General features: G+C 42.3%; 1 protein-coding gene across 1 annotated transcript; it reads right to left on the bottom strand.

Moving 5' to 3' along the window:
• Positions 1 to 255: 255 nt before the first annotated feature.
• Positions 256 to 15,006, bottom strand: LOC100136147 (translocating chain-associating membrane protein 1). Its single transcript, NM_001124437.1, is given in 12 exon segments — positions 256 to 307; positions 1,380 to 1,393; positions 1,396 to 1,534; positions 2,136 to 2,279; positions 2,584 to 2,688; positions 3,342 to 3,412; positions 3,600 to 3,684; positions 4,238 to 4,296; positions 9,765 to 9,881; positions 10,129 to 10,253; positions 12,963 to 13,026; positions 14,774 to 15,006. Coding segments are annotated over 12 exon segments (1,083 nt in total). The 5' UTR covers positions 14,897 to 15,006; the 3' UTR covers positions 256 to 270.
• Between the last annotated feature and the right edge of the window lie 6,534 nt (positions 15,007 to 21,540).

Below are 21,540 nucleotides of genomic sequence, written 5' to 3'. Positions count from 1 at the left end.
GGGGTTGGAGGGGTTGAGGGGGGACAGGATATAGGGGAGTATTTTTGGGGTGGGTAGGGGTTGGAGGGGGACAGGATATAGGGGAGTCTTTTTGGGGTGGGTAGGGGTTGGAGGGGTTGAGGGGGGACAGGATATAAGGGAGTCTTTTTGGGGTTGGTAGGGGTTGGAGGGGGACAGGATATAGGGGAGTCTTTTTGGGGTGGGTAGGTAGGGGTTGGAGGGGTTGAGGGGGGACATTATGAGGACTTCTCTTTCTTTGATCTCGGCGAATCAGCTCCGTTGGAACTTACTCCGTTCACTCCATTGGCTGCAAACGACAGAGAAGGAAGTGAAGGTACATGGAGCAAGAGAGAAAAAAAAAAACTAACAGTATAATGACATTTTCCTCACTTGAATCTGAAAAACTACAATAACTTCATTAAAACAATATAAAATATATATAAAACAATATAAATGGACTTTCCCCAGTATTCTTTCACAGTATCAATGTGTATTTTCTAGCATTCTAGTATAGTGTTGCTTCCTGGGTTACAGAGTGTTGCTTCCTGGGTTACAGAGTGTTGCTTCCTGGGTTACAGAGTGTTACTTCCTGGGTTACAAAGTGTTGCTTCCTGGGTTATATAGTGTTGCTTCCTGGGTTATATAGTGTTGCTTCCTGGGTTATATAGTGTTGCTTCCAGGGTTATATAGTGTTGCTTCCAGGGTTATATAGTGTTGCTTCCAGGGTTATATAGTGTTGCTTCCAGGGTTATATAGTGTTGCTTCCTAGGTTATATAGTGTTGCTTCCAGGGTTACATAGTGTTGCTTCCTGGGTTACATAGTGTTGCTTCCAGGGTTATATAGTGTTGCTTCCTGGGTTATATAGTGTTGCTTCCTGGGTTATATAGTGTTGCTTCCTGGGTTATATAGTGTTGCTTCCTGGGTTATATAGTGTTGCTTCCTGGGTTATATAGTGTTGCTTCCTGGGTTATATAGTGTTGCTTCCTGGGTTATATAGTGTTGCTTCCTGGGTTATATAGTGTTGCTTCCTGGGTTATATAGTGTTGCTTCCTGGGTTATATAGTGTTGCTTCCTGGGTTATATAGTGTTGCTTCCTGGGTTATATAGTGTTGCTTCCTGGGTTATATAGTGTTGCTTCCTGGGTTATATAGTGTTGCTTCCTGGGTTATATAGTGTTGCTTCCTGGGTTATATAGTGTTGCTTCCTGGGTTATATAGTGTTGCTTCCTGGGTTATATAGTGTTGCTTCCTGGGTTATATAGTGTTGCTTCCTGGGTTATATAGTGTTGCTTCCTGGGTTATATAGTGTTGCTTCCAGGGTTATATAGTGTTGCTTCCTGGGTTTCTGCAACTATCCTCTGGTATGTAGTTCTGCTCACCTTTGTCTTTCTTGGACTTGGTCTTGGGAGCTTGGGGCTTCTTGGGTTTCACGGGCTGAGCCTGGGCCTGCTCTCTCCACCTCCTGAGCTGGAAGTTGATGAATTTCCACATCATGAAGGCCTGAGTCACACAGATGGTCGCCAGCACAGTGATCCTGTGGGGGAGGATATTAAAAAAAAAGGTGTTAGCCACACTTAAAGTATGAAGTGGTTGAGTCATGAAGTGGTTGATTCATGTATGTGGTTGATTCATGAAGTGGTTGATTCATGTATGTGGTTGATTCATGTATGTGGTTGATTCATGAAGTGGTTGATTCATGAAGTGGTTGATTCATGAAGTGGTTGATTCATGTATGTGGTTGATTCATGAAGTGGTTGATTCCTGAAGTGGTTGATTCATGAAGTGGTTGATTCATGAAGTGGTTGATTCATGTATGTGGTTGATTCATGTATGTGGTTGATTCATGTATGTGGTTGATTCATGTATGTGGTTGATTCATGCATGTGGTTGATTCATGTATGTGGTTTCACAGCAATTCACAAATTAGACCATTTGGCCAACTTCCACCACAACCAAGGCCAAATGTCTCTGGTGTTTTGATCCAGCAGTAGAGTGAAATGCACCGTGCACATGCACATGTCAGACACAGTGTGAGGTTACAGTCTTGCATTGCGCTTATCTGCAGTTCATATTGCTCAGTCTCGGTCTAGTCAAGTCATCCCCCCACACATACACTCACTCACTCTCTCTCTTACCGAACAAAGAGCACGTTGAAGTTTCCATTAGCCAGGTCCAGTACCTGTTGATCAGCGTTGGCCAGGCCGAAACCCACAGTCAGGACAGACAGGGACAGGGTGAGCAGCCGTCCAAGAACAAACAGTATTGCCCAGACAGTAAACCTAGGAGAAAGACACACACACACATACGTTAGATGCCCATAACATCTAGTGCCTCCCTTCGTTCTCCATCTTCTTTTTTCAATTGATATAAACACTATAATTACTCAAGACCTTAAGAGAGTGTAGCTAGCTAGACCAACTTCCTTGTTTAAAATGCTAAAATGGCATCTTATAGGGCTTTGAAGTATGCTGTGTGTCCTCAACTTCAACTCACTCAGTGTGTGACCTCAACTGACCCAGTCGGTCTCTTCTGTGTGTGTGTGTGTGTGTGTGTGTGTGTGTGTGTGTGTGTGTGTGCGCTCACCCAGTCTGTCTCTTCTCGTTGCTGAAGTAGACCAGGCGGGACACGTGGAAGAGAAGCTCTACGAAGCAGTGCAACACCAGCAGGACCAGAGCTAGACGATTCAGACTGGAAGACACAAAATGGACGCCGTTAGACGCTTCATTGAGAGGTAGCTATCACAATGATCTATTTTTGTAAGATTAAAAAAAGGCCCCAGAAAGCACCAAAAAGTAGATAAAGTATTGGGACATAGTGAAGCTACTAAGTTCAGCTAAGGTTGAGCGTGGGAGCAGGTCTACTCAATAATCATAAACAACATGTTGACGTGAACCCGCAGTAATGTGAACCTGCAGTAATGTGAACCCGCAGTAATGTGAACCCGCAGTAATGTGAACCCGCAGTAATGTGAACCTGCAGTAATGTTGACGTGAACCTGCAGTAATGTGAACCTGCAGTAATGTGAACCTGCAGTAATGTGAACCCGCAGTAATGTTGACGTGAACCTGCAGTAATGTGAACCTGCAGTAATGTGAACCCGCAGTAATGTTGACGTGAACCTGCAGTAATGTGAACCTGCAGTAATGTGAACCTGCAGTAATGTGAACCCGCAGTAATGTTGACGTGAACCCGCAGTAATGTTGACGTGAACCCGCAGTAATGTTGACGTGAACCTGCAGTAATGTGAACCTGCAGTAATGTTGACGTGAACCTGCAGTAATGTGAACCTGCAGTAATGTTGACGTGAACCCGCAGTAATGTTGACGTGAACCAGGTCTTACTTGAGGATGTAGGCTCCTGCGATGTGGACCAAGTACAGAGCGATATACACCAACTGCCGAGGAATATCCTCCTACACAACACACACACACACACGATGTCAGTAAAATACTCACTCTGTTAGTGAGCTTAATACCCTCAAGCAAATGTTTGAAATTATTATTTTTTTAAAAATAATGTTAACGTATGGAAAGCAAACACGAAATGCCTAGTCATTCTAGTTCAGTTCAGTAACTTCACACACACACACACACACACACCTTCTTGGTCTTCTGAAAGTAGAGCTCGGGCAGAGCGTGAAGCCAGTAGCCCATCTGACAGATGAAAAAGAACTTCAACTGAAACCTACAAGCAGGACAAACAAAAACACCAAGTCTGTCAATTCTACCTTACATTTAGTCTTTTTTGGTTATTTATCAGAAACCTTTCTCCAGAGCAACTTACAAATCAGTGCATTCAACTAAGCTAGGTAGATCACAGTGAGTAAACCTTTCTCCTCAAAAAAGTAGCTATCATTTGCAATCAAATATCTCAGAATAATTAAAAATCACTAATCATATTGTTTTAGAAAAACAATGGGACATAGGATGAGTAATGCGGACTAAAGACTCCTTCCATACGAGAGTCAGTACCAACCTGTATGTTTAAACAAACCCAGCTATTTCCCTTAACGTCTATACAAAAAATACCACCAGATGACATTAGTTTACATATGGAACTGAGAACCAAGAATGATGAGTGGCGGTTGGTCATTACAAAAGGAAACCACTAGGGGGCGATATGGAAAACACATGGAAATGTTTGTGTTTAGTTGTACACATGGCTCTTTAAAAAAAAGGGGGAGGGGGGGGGGGGGTACTTGTTTGCGTCGTGTACATGGTTTGACTTCAGTACTTACGGCATCAAGGTATGGGGGTAGCCTTCCCACAGATTCACTGGGTTGGACAGGAAGTTCTCCTGGACGAGAATATTAGAAGAAAGAAATATGATCATAAGGAGGACAAGAAGAGAGAGGAGAAATGCTAATCTGCGTGGCTGGCTACGTGAATAACGTGATACGCCTTTTATATTTCATTTTGAATTAACTCAACGCCTCCAGCTGTCAAATGAGCTAGCTTATTTAGCTCTCACCGGTCACAATGGATTTAAAACTCTAACCGCAGAGAGGATGCTGCAAAGCTCCAGCTAGCTCCTCGTTAAAATCCTACCCCCCCTCCAGAAGTGTCACCAGGATAGGATGATTTTTAATATGGAGGTAAAGATGAACAGAGTCAAGTACAGAGGGATCCTTGATGAAGCCCCGCCTCCATGTAATATTTCTGTTTTTTATTTGTAATAAATTTGCTAACATTTCTAAAAAAAATAAAAAGTTTTTGCTTTGTCATTATGGGGTATTGTGATGTCATTATGGGGTATTGTGATGTCATTATGGGGTATTGTGATGTCCTTATGGGGTATTGTGATGTCCTTATGGGGTATTGTGATGTCCTTATGGGGTATTGTGATGTCCTTATGGGGTATTGTGATGTCCTTATGGGGTATTGTGTGTAGATTGATGAGGGGGGGGGGGGGGGGGGGACAATTGAATCAATTTTAGAATACGGCTGTAATGTAACAAAATATGGAAAAAGTCAATGGGTCTGAATACTTCCCAAATGCACTGTATACAGGGTAATCATACTATATACAGGGTAATCATACTGTATACAGGGTAATCATACTGTATACAGGGTAATCATACTGTATACAGGGTCAGTTCCACTCTATACAGGGTAATCATACTATATACAGGGTAATCATACTATATACAGGGTAATCATACAATATACAGGGTCAGTTCCACTCTATACAGGATAATCATACTATATACAGGGTAATCATACTATATATAGGGTAATCATACTATATACAGGGTAATCATACTATATACAGGGTCAGTTCCACTGTATACAGGGTAATCATACTATATACAGGGTAATCATACTATATACAGGGTAATCATACTATATACAGGGTAATCATACTATATACAGGGTAATCATACTATATACAGGGTAATCATACTGTATTCAGGGTCAGTTCCACTATATACAGGGTAATCATACTATATACAGGGTCAGTTCCACTGTATATAGGGTAATTATACTATATACAGGGTAATCATACTATATACAGGGTCAGTTCTACTGTATACAGGGTAATCATACTATATACACAGGGTAATCATACTATATACAGGGTCAGTTCTACTGTATACAGGGTAATCATACTGTATACAGGGTAATCATACTATATACAGGGTAATCATACTATATACAGGGTAATCATACTATATACAGGGTAATCATACTATATACAGGGTAATCATACTATATACAGGGTAATCATACTACATACAGGGTAATCATACTACATACAGGGTAATCATACTATATACAGGGTCAGTTCTACTGTATACAGGGTAATCATACTATATACAGGGTAATCATACTATATAAAGGGTAACCATACTATATAAAGGGTAATCATACTATATACAGGGTCAGTTCTACTGTATACAGGGTAATCATACTATATACAGGGTAATCATACTATATACAGGGTAATCATACTGTATACAGGGTCAGTTCCACTATATACAGGGTAATCATACTATATACAGGGTCAGTTCCACTGTATACAGGGTAATCATACTATATACAGGGTAATCATACTGTATACAGGGTCAGTTCCACTATATACAGGGTAATCATACTATATACAGGGTCAGTTCCACTGTATACAGGGTAATCATACTATATACAGGGTAATCATACTATATACAGGGTCAGTTCTACTGTATACAGGGTAATCATACTATATACACAGGGTAATCATACTATATACAGGGTCAGTTCTACTATATACAGGGTAATCATACTACATACAGGGTAATCATACTACATACAGGGTAATCATACTACATACAGGGTCAGTTCTACTGTATACAGGGTAATCATACTATATACAGGGTAATCATACTATATACAGGGTAATCATACTATATACAGGGTAATCATACTATATACAGGGTAATCATACTATATACAGGGTAATCATACTATATACAGGGTAATCATACTATATACAGGGTAATCATACTATATACAGGGTAATCATACTATATACAGGGTAATCATACTATACACAGGGTCAGTTCCACTGTACCTAACCATAAACATCAATGTCTTTCTTAAAATCAATACACACACATATATATTTTTAAACCTGCATATTTAGCTAAAAGACATCCAGTTTAGCAGGCAATATTAACCAGGTGAAATTGTGTCACTTCTCTTGCGTTCACTGCACGCAGAGTCAGTGTATATGCAGCAGTTTGGGCCGCCTAATTTGCCAGAATTTTACGTAATTATGACATAACATTGAAGGTTGCGCAATGTAACAGCAATATTTAGGTTTATGGATGCCACCCTTTAGATAAAATACAGAACGGTCCGTATTTCACTGAAAGAATAAATGTCTTGTTTTCAAGATGATAGTTTCTGGATTCGACCATATTAATGACATAAGGCTCGTATTTCTGTGTGTTATTATGTTACTAAGTCTACTATTTGATAGAGCAGTCTGACTGAGCGGTGGTAGGCACCAGCAGGCTCGTAAGCATTCATTCAAACAGCACTTTCGTGCGTTTTGCTCTGCTCCCCTTGCTCCGCATGGGTAACACTGCTTCGAGGTCGGCTGCTGTCGATGTGTTCCTGGTTCGAGCCCAGGGAGGAGCGAGGAGAGGGACGGAGGCACAGTCATGATGCTCTAAATGGTACAGCTGTAGAACATTGAGGACACAGTGATGTGGACACCAAGGAAGTTAAAGTGTTTGACCCGCTCCCACTGCAGCCCATCGGAAAAATTGGGGGAAAAATTGGGGAGAAAAAAAAGGGGTAAAAAATAAAATGAAAAAAAAAAGACTGCGTCATCTGTGAATCTGTTGGGGGCAGTATGCAAATTAGAGGGGATCTAGGGTGTCTGGGCTGATGGAGTTAATATGTTGCCATAACCATAACTCTCAAAGCACTTCCTGATTACAGACGTGAGTGCTACAGGGTGGTAGTTATTGTGACACGAAGCCTTAAGTGTTCTTGGGAAGAAGAATGATGTCGGTCATCTTAAAAAAGGTGCGGGGATTACAGACTGGGGACAAGGAGAGGTTGAAAATTACAGTGAATACGCGTCCTGGAATACCGTCGGGCCCCGCGGCCTTGACCTGATTGAAGACCTTCATTTAAAAGTTGGCCTCGGAGAGAGACCACCCGGTCCCCTGACTCGGAGAGAGAGACCACCCGGTCCTCTGACTCGGTGGCGGCCCTCACATCCACCACAATGTTGTTATTGGGGTATTTTTGTTTTGCATGAATACCGAGGCTACTACTTTCAACATTTAGCGGGCATTATTGTGGTAAGACAGCTGTGTGTTTTCAGCTGCATTCACATTGGGTTTCTTCACCTATTAAAAACAGCCCGTTACCAAAAAGGCCTTGCTTGTAGCCTATATTCATTACCAAAACGGCCTTGCTTGTAGCCTATGTTCATTACCAAAACGGCCTTGCTTGTAGCCTATATTCATTACCAAAACGGCCTTGCTTGTAGCCTATGTTCATTACCAAAACGGCCTTGCTTGTAGCCTATGTTCATTACCAAAACGGCCTTGCTTGTAGCCTATGTTCATTACCAAAACGGCCTTGCTTGTAGCCTATATTCATTACCAAAACGGCCTTGCTTGTAGCCTATGTTCATTACCAAAACGGCCTTGCTTGTAGCCTATATTCATTACCAAAACGGCCTTGCTTGTAGCCTATATTCATTACCAAAACGGCCTTGCTTGTAGCCTATATTCATTACCAAAACGGCCTTGCTTGTAGCCTATGTTCATTACCAAAACGGCCTTGCTTGTAGCCTATGTTCATTACCAAAACGGCCTTGCTTGTAGCCTATATTCATTACCAAAACGGCCTTGCTTGTAGCCTATGTTCATTACCAAAACGGCCTTGCTTGTAGCCTATATTCATTACCAAAACGGCCTTGCTTGTAGCCTATATTCATTACCAAAACGGCCTTGCTTGTAGCCTATATCCATTACCAAAACGGCCTTGCTTTAGTGTGTAGGATGCTGTCCATTGTGTTGACACAGTGCAGATGGAGATTATCGAGCCAAACTGTCACTTCAAAAAGTACTCAATGGTCTGAGTGTCGGTATTTGAACTTCATGTTTGTGGTAAAGCAGGATTTAAGTAGAAAGTATTACAACTCCAGTGCAAGAACCCCCCCCCCCCCCCCCCCCCCCCCCGGCGCCAAGTCTGTCTGCTTGGCTCGGTAGGTAATATTCACCAAATAAGACATTTCTACCCTCTCTGCATTAACTATATGCTGCAGAGACAAGTTCATTTTAAACATTTCATGTCGACAGCGGCGCCAATAAAAAAAGTCAAGACCCCACCCCATGCTTTTGCACCCCCCCATGCTTTTGCACCCCCCCATGCTTTTGCACCCCCCCATGCTTTTGCACCCCCCCATGCTTTTGCACCCCCACTTTCAGACAAAGACCCCCCCAAAGCTTTTCCAACCCCACTTTCAGACAAAGGCCCCCCCCAAAGCTTTTCCAACCCCACTTTCAGACAAAGACCCCCCCCCCCCCCAAAGCTTTTCCAACCCCACTTTCAGACAAAGACCCCCCCAAAGCTTTTCCAACCCCACTTTCAGACAAAGGCCCCCCCCAAAGCTTTTCCAACCCCACTTTCAGACAAAGACCCCCCCCCCCCAAAGCTTTTCCAACCCCACTTTCAGACAAAGACCCCCCCCCAAAGCTTTTCAAACCCCACTTTCAGACAAAGACCCCCCCCCCCCCCAAGCTTTTCCAAGTCTGTCTGCTTGGCTCGGTAAGTAATATTCACCAAATAAGACATTTCTACCCTCTCTGCATTAACTATATGCTGCTGAGACAAGTTCATTTGAAACATTTCATGTCGACAGCGGCGCCAATAAAAAAAGTCAAGACCCCCCCATGCTTTTGCACCCCCACTTTCAGACAAAGTCAAGACCCCCCCCCCCCCAAAGCTTTTCCAACCCCACTTTCAGACAAAGTCAAGACCCCCCCCCCCCCCCCCCCCAAAGCTTTTCCAACCCCACTTTCAGACAAAGATCCCCCCCCCCAGCTTTTGCACCCCCACTTTCAGACAAAGTCAAGAGCCCAATGCAGACACACACACAGAAACACACAGACAGTTATACCCAGTAAACAAATAGTCAGGTATTAAAACATTTCTAAAAATCACCTATTAACATCCACACACACGTAAACAAATAGTTTAAACCATGTACTGATATAACAATGCTCGTGCCACACACACACACACACACACACATCTACCTACCGACATGAGGATGTTGGTTCCCCATCCGAAGGAGAACAGGTAGAAGGCAGAGAGCTGGCCTGATTCGTTGAACTTGCTGTGCTTGGTCTTCGAGAAGTGCATCTTCCGGTTGATTTTCTATATAAAAAAATGTAAAAAAGAGACACATGACAATGAGTCAATCGAGGTCAAACTGATCAGCGATTATCAGTGCCGGATGATCAACTTCGCCGTCAGAATATCAAACGGATCCGTGGTTGTCTTGAATGTAATTTGTTTTAAATGTTTTTTATTTTATTTATATTTTTATCAAATAAGACTATAATAACCAATGAAATGTACAGAAAAACATAGGAAGTGTGTTTGAGTGAGTGCCAGTACTTACGTCCAGAACATACTCCTGAATGATGGCGTGGATAATGATGGCCACCAGCATGTAGAAGAAGACCGTAGCCACATCCTTCAGACCGTGGTGGAAGTGGTTCACCACACTCTCCTCTGGCAGGCCCTCTGATAGGGAGACATAAAGAACGCATGATCCCTTCACGAGCCGGTTCATAAAAGCCTTGACGTTACGGCCCCCAATGCTTTCTATTAGTAAATAGAACGTAACGAGATTCCTTGCTAGCAGGCAGCCTCTGAAGTTCCTTCATACCGTGGGGGAAGTGGTTCACTACGCTCTCCTCTAGTAGGGAGACACAAAGCATTTACTAAGCCTTTTATAACCCTTCATAGTTGCCTTATTATGCTGTATATACATTTATAAGAAGTTGTTCAAAACAGTCTCTTCTGGACCCTCTGATGGAAGAGATGCATACAGATTAGAGTTTGACCGATTAAATCTGTACGGACGATTAATTTGGGCCGATTTCAAGTTTTCATAACAATCAGTAATCGGCCTTTTTGGACACCAACTATGGCCGATTACATTGCAGCGTCAAAAGGACCTTGTGGCTGCAACGAGCCAAGGTAAGTTGCTAGCTAGCATAAAAACTTATCTTGTAAAAAAAAAAAAACAGAAGTATATTTTTATAAACCTGCATATTTAGTTAAAATAAATGCATGTTAGCAGGAAATATTAACTAGGGAAATTGTGTCTCTTCTCTTGCGTTCTCATTGCATGCAGAATCAGGTTATATGCAACAGTTTGCAACGAGCCAGGCGGCCCAAACTGTGTTTCTTCCTAACAAAGACCGTAATTAATTTTCCAGAATTGTACATAATTATGACATAACATTGAAGGTTGTACAATGTAACAGCAATATTTAGACTTAGGGTTGCCACCCGTTAGATAAAATACGGGACAGTTTCCGGATTTTACTATTTAATGACCTAAGGCTCGTATTTCTGTGTGTTTATTATAATTAAGTCTACTATTTGATAGAGCAGTCCGACTGAGCGATGGTAGGAAGCAGCAGGCTCGTAAGCATTCATTCAAACAGCCCTTTACTTCCCTAAGACAGGGAATTGTTATTAGGATTAAATGTCAGGAATTGTGAAAAACTGAGTTTAAATGCGTTTGGCTAAGGTGTATGCAAACTTCCAACTTCAACTGTATATGAAATATAAAATGGTATAGCGAGAAATAGTCGATGCTCATAATCCCCATAATAACTACAACCTAAAACTTCTTAACCGGGAATATTGAACCACCAGCTTTCACATGTTCTCATGTTCTGAGCAAGGAACCGAAACGTTCGTTTTTTTTTTTTTTTCTTACATGGCACATATTGCACTTTTACTTTCTTCTCCAACACTTTGTTTTTGCATTATTTAAACGAAATTGAACATGTTTTATTACTTGAGACTAAATAGTTTTTATATATATGTATTATATTAGGTTAAAATAAATGGGTTCATTCATTATTGTTGTAATTGTCATTATTACAAATATATAAAATGTTAAAAAAAAAAAGTCTGATTAATCGGTATCGCCTTTTTTTTGGTTCTCCAATAAAATAGGTATCGGCGTTGAAAAAAAATCATAATCGGTCGACCTCGAATACAGATGCATCGTTACAATTATACTAACGTTACCTTCACTATTAAAACATCTTTGCTTCACGAAGCCTCTAAAATCACAAGGTTTTACTCAAGCAACGACACTACCAAAGCCCTGCCTGACCCGCTACTGTAGTAATTTAGCTTCAACAAACATCAGCCTGTTAATAATGAATGACTGAGGGGGGGTTTGCGTCCCAAAATGGCACTCTCTTTCCTATATAGTGCACTACTTTAGACCAGGGTCCATAGGGCTCTAATCAAAAGTAGTGCACTATATAAAGGGAACAGGGTGGTATTTTGGACGGGCGCCCTGACTCTGAAAAGACTATCAGTTCATTCAAATAAAAGCCGATATCATAAAGAACATTCCATCATTCCACAAGCCCTCCTGTCATTCATGGCTTTACATGAAGGAGTGTGTAAAATAACATTCATTCACCTTGAGATGAGACGAGGATTGTGTCACAAAATGGTACCCTTGATAGTGCACTACCCAATGGGCCCTGGTCAAATATAGAGCAATATTTAGGAAATGGGTGGCAATTCGGGACTCACACAAGACCTCTGATATTGTGGCCTGTTACACTCCAGCCCCAATCCTTCCAGGACGACCTTGCAGGAGGACCTAGCAGGACGACCTAGCAGGAGGACTTTATAAAATCAGGAAGACTAAACGTAGCTCCACAGGGAAAAAAGGAAAGCTCTGAAAGAAGGTGTTCTGGAACTGGTAGGCCATGTGAGAACTTCTATTCTCTAACACACAGGAGAGGCCTTCTAATTCAACAACTACAAGTGATCTGTAGATTCTAGTCATTGTTTCTATACTGGATAACAGGCAAACTAGTTCCACACACACACACACTAAAGAACAGGTGGACAAGAACAGAAGATGTCACGAGGTAATTGTTGACTTGGAATTCATTCAGAATAAAATGTCACAGAAAAAAAAAAGTTAGGAAAGCAATAAGAGGAAGATACCACCTCCATCCAACAACCTCCATCCAACAACCAACCATCCAACAACCAACCATCCAACCTCCATCCAACCTCCATCCAACCTCCATCCAACCTCCATCCAACCTCCATCCAACCTCCATCCAACCTCCATCCAACCTCCTTTGTCTTTTTAGAGCTTCACTGTTTGACCCCAGTGAAGAAAAAAAAAAAAAAAAAGGATGCACATTCAGGTGGATCCACTAAAGAAGTTAAACTGACCGTTTGCAGAGGTTGTAACGTTGTATTGGACAGTGATGAACAGCACTGCAACCTTCGAGGTGACCTGCATCACAGCGGGGACAAGGGAGAGGATTGATTAAAGGACGTGAAAACACAGGGTTCAGTCCCCAATAAGCACCCTATTCCCTATATAGTGTGTTTACTTAGCCTGGCTCTGGTCTAAAGTAGTGCACTATATAGTGAATAGGGTGCCATTTGTGACACACACCCAGGTGCTTTTATCTGAGTCATTGACTAAAAGCAAACCACAGCATGATTTTCTCATTAGCCTTCTGGCCTCTCTGTGGGTAGCTTACAGTGGTGTTAAATAAACCAGGTAGCATTGTAGATTTACTGACTAGACCACAAAGTATCAGACAGAAACACATGTCACTTTATATCTTGTTTACATACCCTACATTACTCATCTCATATGTATATACTGTACTCGATACCATCTACTGTATCTTGCCTATGCCGTTCTGTACCATCACTCATTCATATATCTTTATGTACATATTCTTTATCCCTTTACACTTGTGTGTATAAGGTAGTAGTTGTGAAATTGTTAGGTTAGATTACTCGATTATTATTGCATAGTCGGAACTAGAAGCACAAGCATTTCGCTACACTCGCATCGACATCTGCTAACCACGTGTATGTGACAAATACAATTTGATGTCGAGCTTGCAAACCATTCAATCCAATACTACAGATAAGATTGAATGGAAAACCGGGGATTTGGATTTTATTAAGACGTATATAAATATGGAAAGACTGATTCATAACTATACATTCGTACAACTCTGTTTTGGAATGCAGTAGGTAATTTATATTAGAAGTGCATCGTCAATGTCAACAGCACATCAAGGCACAATAACTCAAACTCCCATAATGCGTCTCCTCAGCTCAATGCTGGCGCTGAATTTTATGCTGCATTCACGTCAAAGTCGGAACTAGGAAACTCGGAAATGTACAACCTGCAAATAGATGAACGCAGCACAGTTAGCAAGTAAAACTTTCCTAGTTACGACTAGTACATTAACGCAGCATTAGTAAAGGATGATTCATGTAGCCTACCTAGAAAGCTAAACATGAAATCAAAAAATATATAATTCAGTGTAAACCAACAATAAAAAATATATTTTTAAAAAAACCTAAGCTCTTCAAATTTGTAAACGGAATAGGCGATCCTAAGGACTTTATGGATCTAACTTTGTTTTTTCCGAACGAGCGGGGCTACCTATAAACGATGACAAGCTCACAATCACCCAGTGATTGCCACGTAGCCTACACTTTAGTTGCGAATAAAAAAGTATCCGATGCTGGACAGTCTTGCACAATATTGTAGCCAGCGAAATTGCCATTGTTGTGGTCGCCAAAATGTAACAATCTATGTAACGCTCGTTCCAGTTAGGCTACTTTGTTGTCCCAAATACGACACTTTTGTGTTGTTATACGACGTAGGCCAAGTCACTCAAATGTACAAGTGACCAGACAATAGGCAACCCGACAGAGATGGGTTACAGTTTTAAATCTAACTAGGCTACTTACACGCCTTTTCAAATCAAAAGACACTTCTGCTATTACCATTTACTTGAATAGTACAATAAGGACAACCTAACAAAAAAAACTTTGTCACTAGAGCAGGAAGAGTAGATCAGCCATGTCCGTTTTCAAGAGACTTTTGACGGAACAAAATCATCTTGTCTGCCCAGTTGACACATTATAGTTAGGCTCATTATGGCCTATTTGGAAAGCTAGGTCTTACTGCATATGCCAGACCCCTCCAACCTGTGGACAAGCCTTACCTCAAACATCAACCCGAGGAGGAACACCATAGCAACACAGGACACAATATCGGCATGGTTCTGGATGATAAACTCGTGGCTCAACACCGGCGGGTTCTTGTTGGTCTTTTTGCGGATCCCCATTTTTACGTCTCCCAAAAGTGAACTTTTATTGACCACGTATTCGGTATTGTTTTCTGTCCGTCCCCGTCAGCTCTTAAAGAAAGCCACCAGTCTTCCTCCTGCTGCTCTCTCTCACACACACACACATAACCACGGGCCAACAAACGAACATCGAGTCACTCTTATTTTTTTGTGGGAGGATCAAACCGATGCGCGTTGCTGCTAGAGAGTTGTTTTTTACACACCCTCTAGAAGGTTCGTGAGCGGTTTACCGCCCCCTATATGTCCGGAGTATGCAGACCGTCGGTTTTATGTGCCACCCGACAACTACAACCCCGCAAGTATATTCGATCTACATGATGACCACACCGCTCACGTTATGTGCCCGGGCGTTGCAAAATAAACGTGCACATACATGTTATTCAATCATTGCATCCAAACTGTTGACACGCGTCAACGAGCGTCTGCATGGCCAGGAGCTAAAATAGAACTTGATTCTATTTGTGACGCATTGATGGATGCAAGTCCCGCCTATCTTCATTGGTTTTTAGGAGCATATTACCCACGTGGGTGATTGAAAGATGAACTGAGGTTCACACCAGTCCAGTGGGGTGGTGGTAATGCACCTTAAAGTTGGTTGCTAACCGCCATATAAAGTCCAAAGAAGAAGAAGAAGCCTGACGCAGGGGCGATTTTAGCTTGTACATCTTGGTGGGGCAAACAAAAAATGGTGGGGATGCATGCCAGCAAAGCCACTACACTAAACAATACATTAATTGCACTATAATGGTGACAAACGGTGCCCACAAACTGTTAGGGCCTACATAAAGCTGTCACAACAGCAGAGTCCCAACACCTTAACACTGCTACACCTGGCTATCAGTGGAGCCTTGTCTGGCAGCGAAACAGTTAATTCAACCTCATTTACTGAATTAGCCAAACATAGCTGATATGGCTAACTTTCTTAAACCTTAAACAAATGTGGTTTCTCCTGACGATTGAGATGTACAAACTATGGCATAAGGGGACGACAAGCGTATAAGAGGCCATCTGTCATTTCGATAAAGACATTAATGAGCAAGCTAGGATGGATGTAGTCATAACTATTTCTTCAACACTTTTGAAATGTACAGCGACAGAATTCGGAACATGGGCTGCTCTTGCAGTGTTCTCCCTGTACACCAAGTCAGAACTGTAGGATAAATAAAGGGGGCATATAAGCAGACAATGAATGCTCTTACAATATTCAATGATTACATTTCTCTAAAACAGGTTAGAGGCTACTTGTGCACCACCAAGTCAGAACAGTAGGTGAAATTAAGTGGGGAAAATAGACCAAATTATTAGAGTGAGGCACATGGGCTACTAACAGCTTACTAAACAACATACATTTAATATTACTTTCTTAGCTACAGTATACATATCTCCCTGGCATATTACATCATTTATGCAGCAGCGTAATATACAAGTTTGGACTCACGTCGTTGTGCTGTGCTCACTTGAACAGGAAGGCGGCGCGGCGGTCCTCCGTGGGCAAATTTTTTCATCAAACTTTGTCATCAAAGTCTGTCAATCTCTGGATACGTGGTGCTTTCCAAGACAACTGGGAACAAATCATGACGTCATTGGTCTTCAGGATGTAGCTCTAGAAAGAGGACAGAGTTCCCGACTTCTAATTCTGAGTTGGATGACCCCCCACCCCTCCACCCCTCTCCCGAACCAGGCGATATTCAATTTAACAGTAGGTCTTGACCAGAGGTGGTGCCTCCTCTTGACAATGCTTCGCTCAAAAAGATTGGCTGCTTTGTGGTCGTGGGTAAGTTTTTTTTTTTTTAACTAGCTAGCTACAGGAGGCTAATGAGCTGCTTGTTAGCTAGCTATCCAGCCAACTTTACATGCTATAGCGAAGTGACTTCATATTAGCTTGTTATCTTGATTTAGGCATGTTTAACAGTGTACATCACAAAAACATGCTCCAAATGCATTTGTAGATAACAACAATGGACTATTTTCTGCTCCAGCTGTCGGAAAGGGGAGTAAGTGTACAAGCTAGATGGTGCAGGTTGTGGGATGACATTATGAAAATAATGTTTTAGTCCCTAGAGAGGGAAAACTAAGACAGACAGAGACAATAGTCAGGGCTTTTATAAAAAAAAATATATATAAAAAAAATAAACATTTGCACAACGTTTGCCAGTCAAAAGCCACAATTTCCTTTACCCAAAGTACCCCTCCATGTGCATCTAAGCCTATGTATTTTACAGGAAGTGAGCTAAAAATCAATGTCAAGAGCCCAGTAGAATGAAAGAACCATAAACTATAGTCTATGAGAATCATGTTGTTATGATACCGTTACGTACGCCTCTTGGAGCAGGGAACGCAACACCCTGCTACATCTCACCTCCCCGTGGAGTGAAAACAGCATGTGATCGTAGGTGATGGGAAGGACGACAGAGGCAGAGAAAAATACAGTTTACAGGGAGTTTATTATATTCCTTAACACGGTAATGTGGGGAAAAGGGGCTGGACGGGAAACAAACGAAACAGAATCATTTACCAGTCATGTACGTGAACAATTTAAATGACCCAAAAACATGCCAAGTCCTGTTGGCATACACATACCTCTGAAGGAGCGGCTACGTAATAATATCAACCAAACTGTCACTAACCAACACAGGACATTAAAAAATGTCATTTAAAAAATATATTTAAAAAATAAAAAAAAAGTTATCCTCTCTGACAAAGGAACACTGGCTTTTATCAAGCTGGAGAAGGAGTTGGTAATTGAAGAGACAGCTGTATCCCCTTGACGACAGGGCGGGGTCAGAGCTCCAATCAGTGATGGGACCGACCAATCAGCTGCTTTAGGATTCCGGGAGGCCATTTCCTGAAATACACACGCGCACACACAAACCCACAACAACACAGAAACTGGGGAACGTAACAATACCACAATCCAATTGGTAGCATATTACATGGGGAATTCATGCTTAGTTTATCGTTCACAATGTTATACTGTGTGTTACTGAAGATTTCTATCCTTTGGTGGGTAAATTTCACAATTTGGTGGCTTTGATTACAGTTCTGAGGTTTAGGTTGCTTGATGTTCATAGCTAGCAGGCAGCACAAGCAAACTCTCTTCGCCCACTGTCAACACCAACAATCTCTGCAATCTTCCACCATGCCATTGACCTTATGATTTTGTCTCTGTATTCTAAATTGAAAAAGGAGCTATCTTTGTTGTATCACGGTAACAGTTAAATAAAATGAGAAAAAAGAAGAAACCAGAACACTGCTCTTTAAATAGACTTTACATATCGGCCTCAAGGCCATCTTTGTAGTTTTACATTTAGCAATGCAAAATCATATAGAATTGGCAAACGAGACACAGTGATGATTGGCTTTCCTCCATCTTGTTTTGGTTGTGCTTGCCCGGAACTAATAACAGGCTGAACGTTGTTTCATGAACGGAAGATTTTCAAGCAAAAATCTGCTCCTCCCCTGATTGGTTAGCGGCAGCGGTGGCCGCATGTTATTTGCATAAAATAGAGCAGAGCTTAACTTTAATATTGTATATTTTTAATAACTTTTATATTTTATATTTTTAATAACTTTAATATTGCATATTTTTAATAACTTTAATATTGCATATTTTTAATAACTTTAATATTTTATATTTTTAATAACTTTTAAATGTTATATTTTTAATAACTTTTAAATGTTATATTTTTATTAACATTTATATTTTAAATAACTTTTTCTCTATCGGTCCGATAGCAGGGTTTGAGCCGCTCACCTTCCCACAATCCCCTCTTCTTTGTCTACACCCATTCAGCATCGTTCACACCCTCTAAAGCTTTAGCCCCACCCATTCAGCATCGTTCACACCCTCTAAAGCTTTAGCCCCACCCATCTCATTAAGGATTCACATGTGAGGCCATGTACTAAACAACCAAACATTTCAAGACTAAAGGCTAGGTTTATACTACGGGGGTACAAGGAAGAGAGCATTGGTTGCATCACTGCCTTGTATGGCAACTGCTCGGCCTACGACCGCAAGGCACTACAGAGGGTAGTGCGTACGGCCCAGTACATCACTGGGGCCAAGTGTCCCAAGTGTAATACGATGGACAGATAGACAGACACATAAGTAGACACACACACACACGCACGCACACACACACACACACACACGCACACAAGCACGCACGCACGCACGCACACACACACACACACAATCACACACACACATACGCACGCACGCATGCACGCACACACGCACACACACACACACACACACACACACACACACACACACACACACACACACACACACACACACAATCATGTTTAAAGAATAGTTCTGGCACAGTGGAGACAGAAGCTCCACCTGAATGTGGACTTTGCTTACTGCTGTATGTCTGCAGTAGTTAACTCCTATCAACACACACACACACACACACACACACACACACACACACACACACACACACACACACACACACACACACACACACACACACACACACACACACACACACACAAACACACACACACACACACACACAGCCCAGTCGTTGAATCAATTATGTCATATGATTGCTTGCTAGGTGTGTTGGTTACAGTTAACACTAGGGTGGAGCTATTGTCACATGAGTTTGGAGAAAAGAGAGAGGCTGTGGAGTTGTGTTCTTGGTCACCTGTTTCACTGACTGTAGACTGTGGAGCAGTGTGCTTGGTCACCTGTTTCACCGACTGTAGACTGTGGAGTAGTGTGCTTGGTCACCTGTTTCACCGACTGTAGACTGTGGAGCAGTGTGCTTGGTCACCTGTTTCACTGACTGTAGACTGTGGAGCAGTGTGCTTGGTCACCTGTTTCACCGACTGTAGACTGTGGAGCAGTGTGCTTGGTCACCTGTTTCACTGACTGTAGACTGTGGAGCAGTGTGCTTGGTCACCTGTTTCACTGACTGTAGACTGTGGAGCAGTGTGCTTGGTCACCTGTTTCACCGACTGTAGACTGTGGAGCAGTGTGCTTGGTCACCTGTTTCACCGACTGTAGACTGTGGAGTAGTGACTACACGTCAGTGAGTACCGCTGTGCTTTCCTTCACCTAACATTTACTGTTTCACTTGACTCATCTTATGTCTTTCATCCCTTGGAGTTCCAACGATTGAGGACGTGTAATGTGGGGCGAGATGTAAAGAGACAGATGGTTGACTAGCGTGATGTAGAACTGTTTAAAAAAAACTAAAAAACATAGTCGACTGACCCACGCGTCAATCTAGTCAGCCTAATAAAAAAACATTTCATTAAATCCTTCAGTTTAAGAACACGTATTTTCCACCGATGTCGGAGCTACAGAACGGTGTTTGTCAGAACGGTTTGAAAACTAATATGGAATTATGGAATGACGAGACTCTCATGAACATGGTGATGTGCTCTGTTTCAGTTCTCCGACACAAGTGTCCCGGGACTCGTCTGAAGGTGACCCAGTACTGGGCTGCTAAATGAATGGAAGTTAATGGATCATTTCACAGTAAAAAATAATAATTTTGAAACGTGCTTATTTTTTTCAGATCTTATTTTTAATATCGCGCAGATAGAGGACAGATACTTCCTTTTCATAATTGTTTTATTTATTTTTACCATTTGTTTTCCCATGTATATGTTATTCAACGTGTTTCTACGGACTAATAGCAGTAAGACCAAATTCAATGTTTGATCAAATCAAATAGCTAAATGATCCTTGGTAAGACCTTCTTAAAACAATTCCTGTAATGAGGTCTGTGTGTAGCTGGTGTAGAGGAGTCAGGCGCAGGTGTCAGAGTTGTGTGTATAGATGGCAGGGAAGTCAGGCGCAGGTGTCAGAGTGGTGTGTATAGGTGGCAGGGAAGTCAGGCGCAGGTGTCAGAGTGGTGTGTATAGGTGGCAGGGAAGTCAGGCGCAGGTGTCAGAGTGGTGTGTATAGGTGGCAGGGAAGTCAGGCGCAGGTGTCAGAGTGGTGTGTATAGGTGGCAGGGAAGTCAGGCGCAGGTGTCAGAGTTGTGTGTATAGGTGGCAGGGAAGTCAGGCGCAGGTGTCAGAGTTGTGTGTATAGGTGGCAGGGAAGTCAGGCGCAGGTGTCAGAGTTGTGTGTATAGGTGGCAGGGAAGTCAGGCGCAGGTGTCAGAGTTGTGTGTATAGGTGGCAGGGAAGTCAGGCGCAGGTGTCAGAGTTGTGTGTATAGGTGGCAGGGAAGTCAGGCGCAGGTGTCAGAGTTGTGTGTATAGGTGGCAGGGAAGTCAGGCGCAGGTGTCAGAGTTGTGTGTATAGGTGGCAGGGAAGTCAGGCGCAGGTGTCAGAGTTGTGTGTATAGGTGGCAGGGAAGTCAGGCGCAGGTGTCAGAGTTGTGTGTATAGGTGGCAGGGAAGTCAGGCGCAGGTGTCAGAGTTGTGTGTATAGGTGGCAGGGAAGTCAGGCGCAGGTGTCAGAGTGGTGTGTATAGGTGGCAGGGAAGTCAGGCGCAGGTGTCAGAGTGGTGTGTATAGGTGGCAGGGAAGTCAGGCGCAGGTGTCAGAGTGGTGTGTATAGGTGGCAGGGAAGTCAGGCGCAGGTGTCAGAGTTGTGTGTATAGGTGGCAGGGAAGTCAGGCGCAGGTGTCAGAGTTGTGTGTATAGGTAGCA

Source organism: Oncorhynchus mykiss, chromosome 11 (genome assembly GCF_057628025.1).
Source record: "Oncorhynchus mykiss isolate SJ-2025 chromosome 11, ASM5762802v1, whole genome shotgun sequence".
NCBI lineage: Eukaryota > Metazoa > Chordata > Actinopteri > Salmoniformes > Salmonidae > Oncorhynchus > Oncorhynchus mykiss.
Note: the sequence above shows the minus strand (reverse complement) of the source record. Positions and strands in the feature narration are given on the sequence as shown.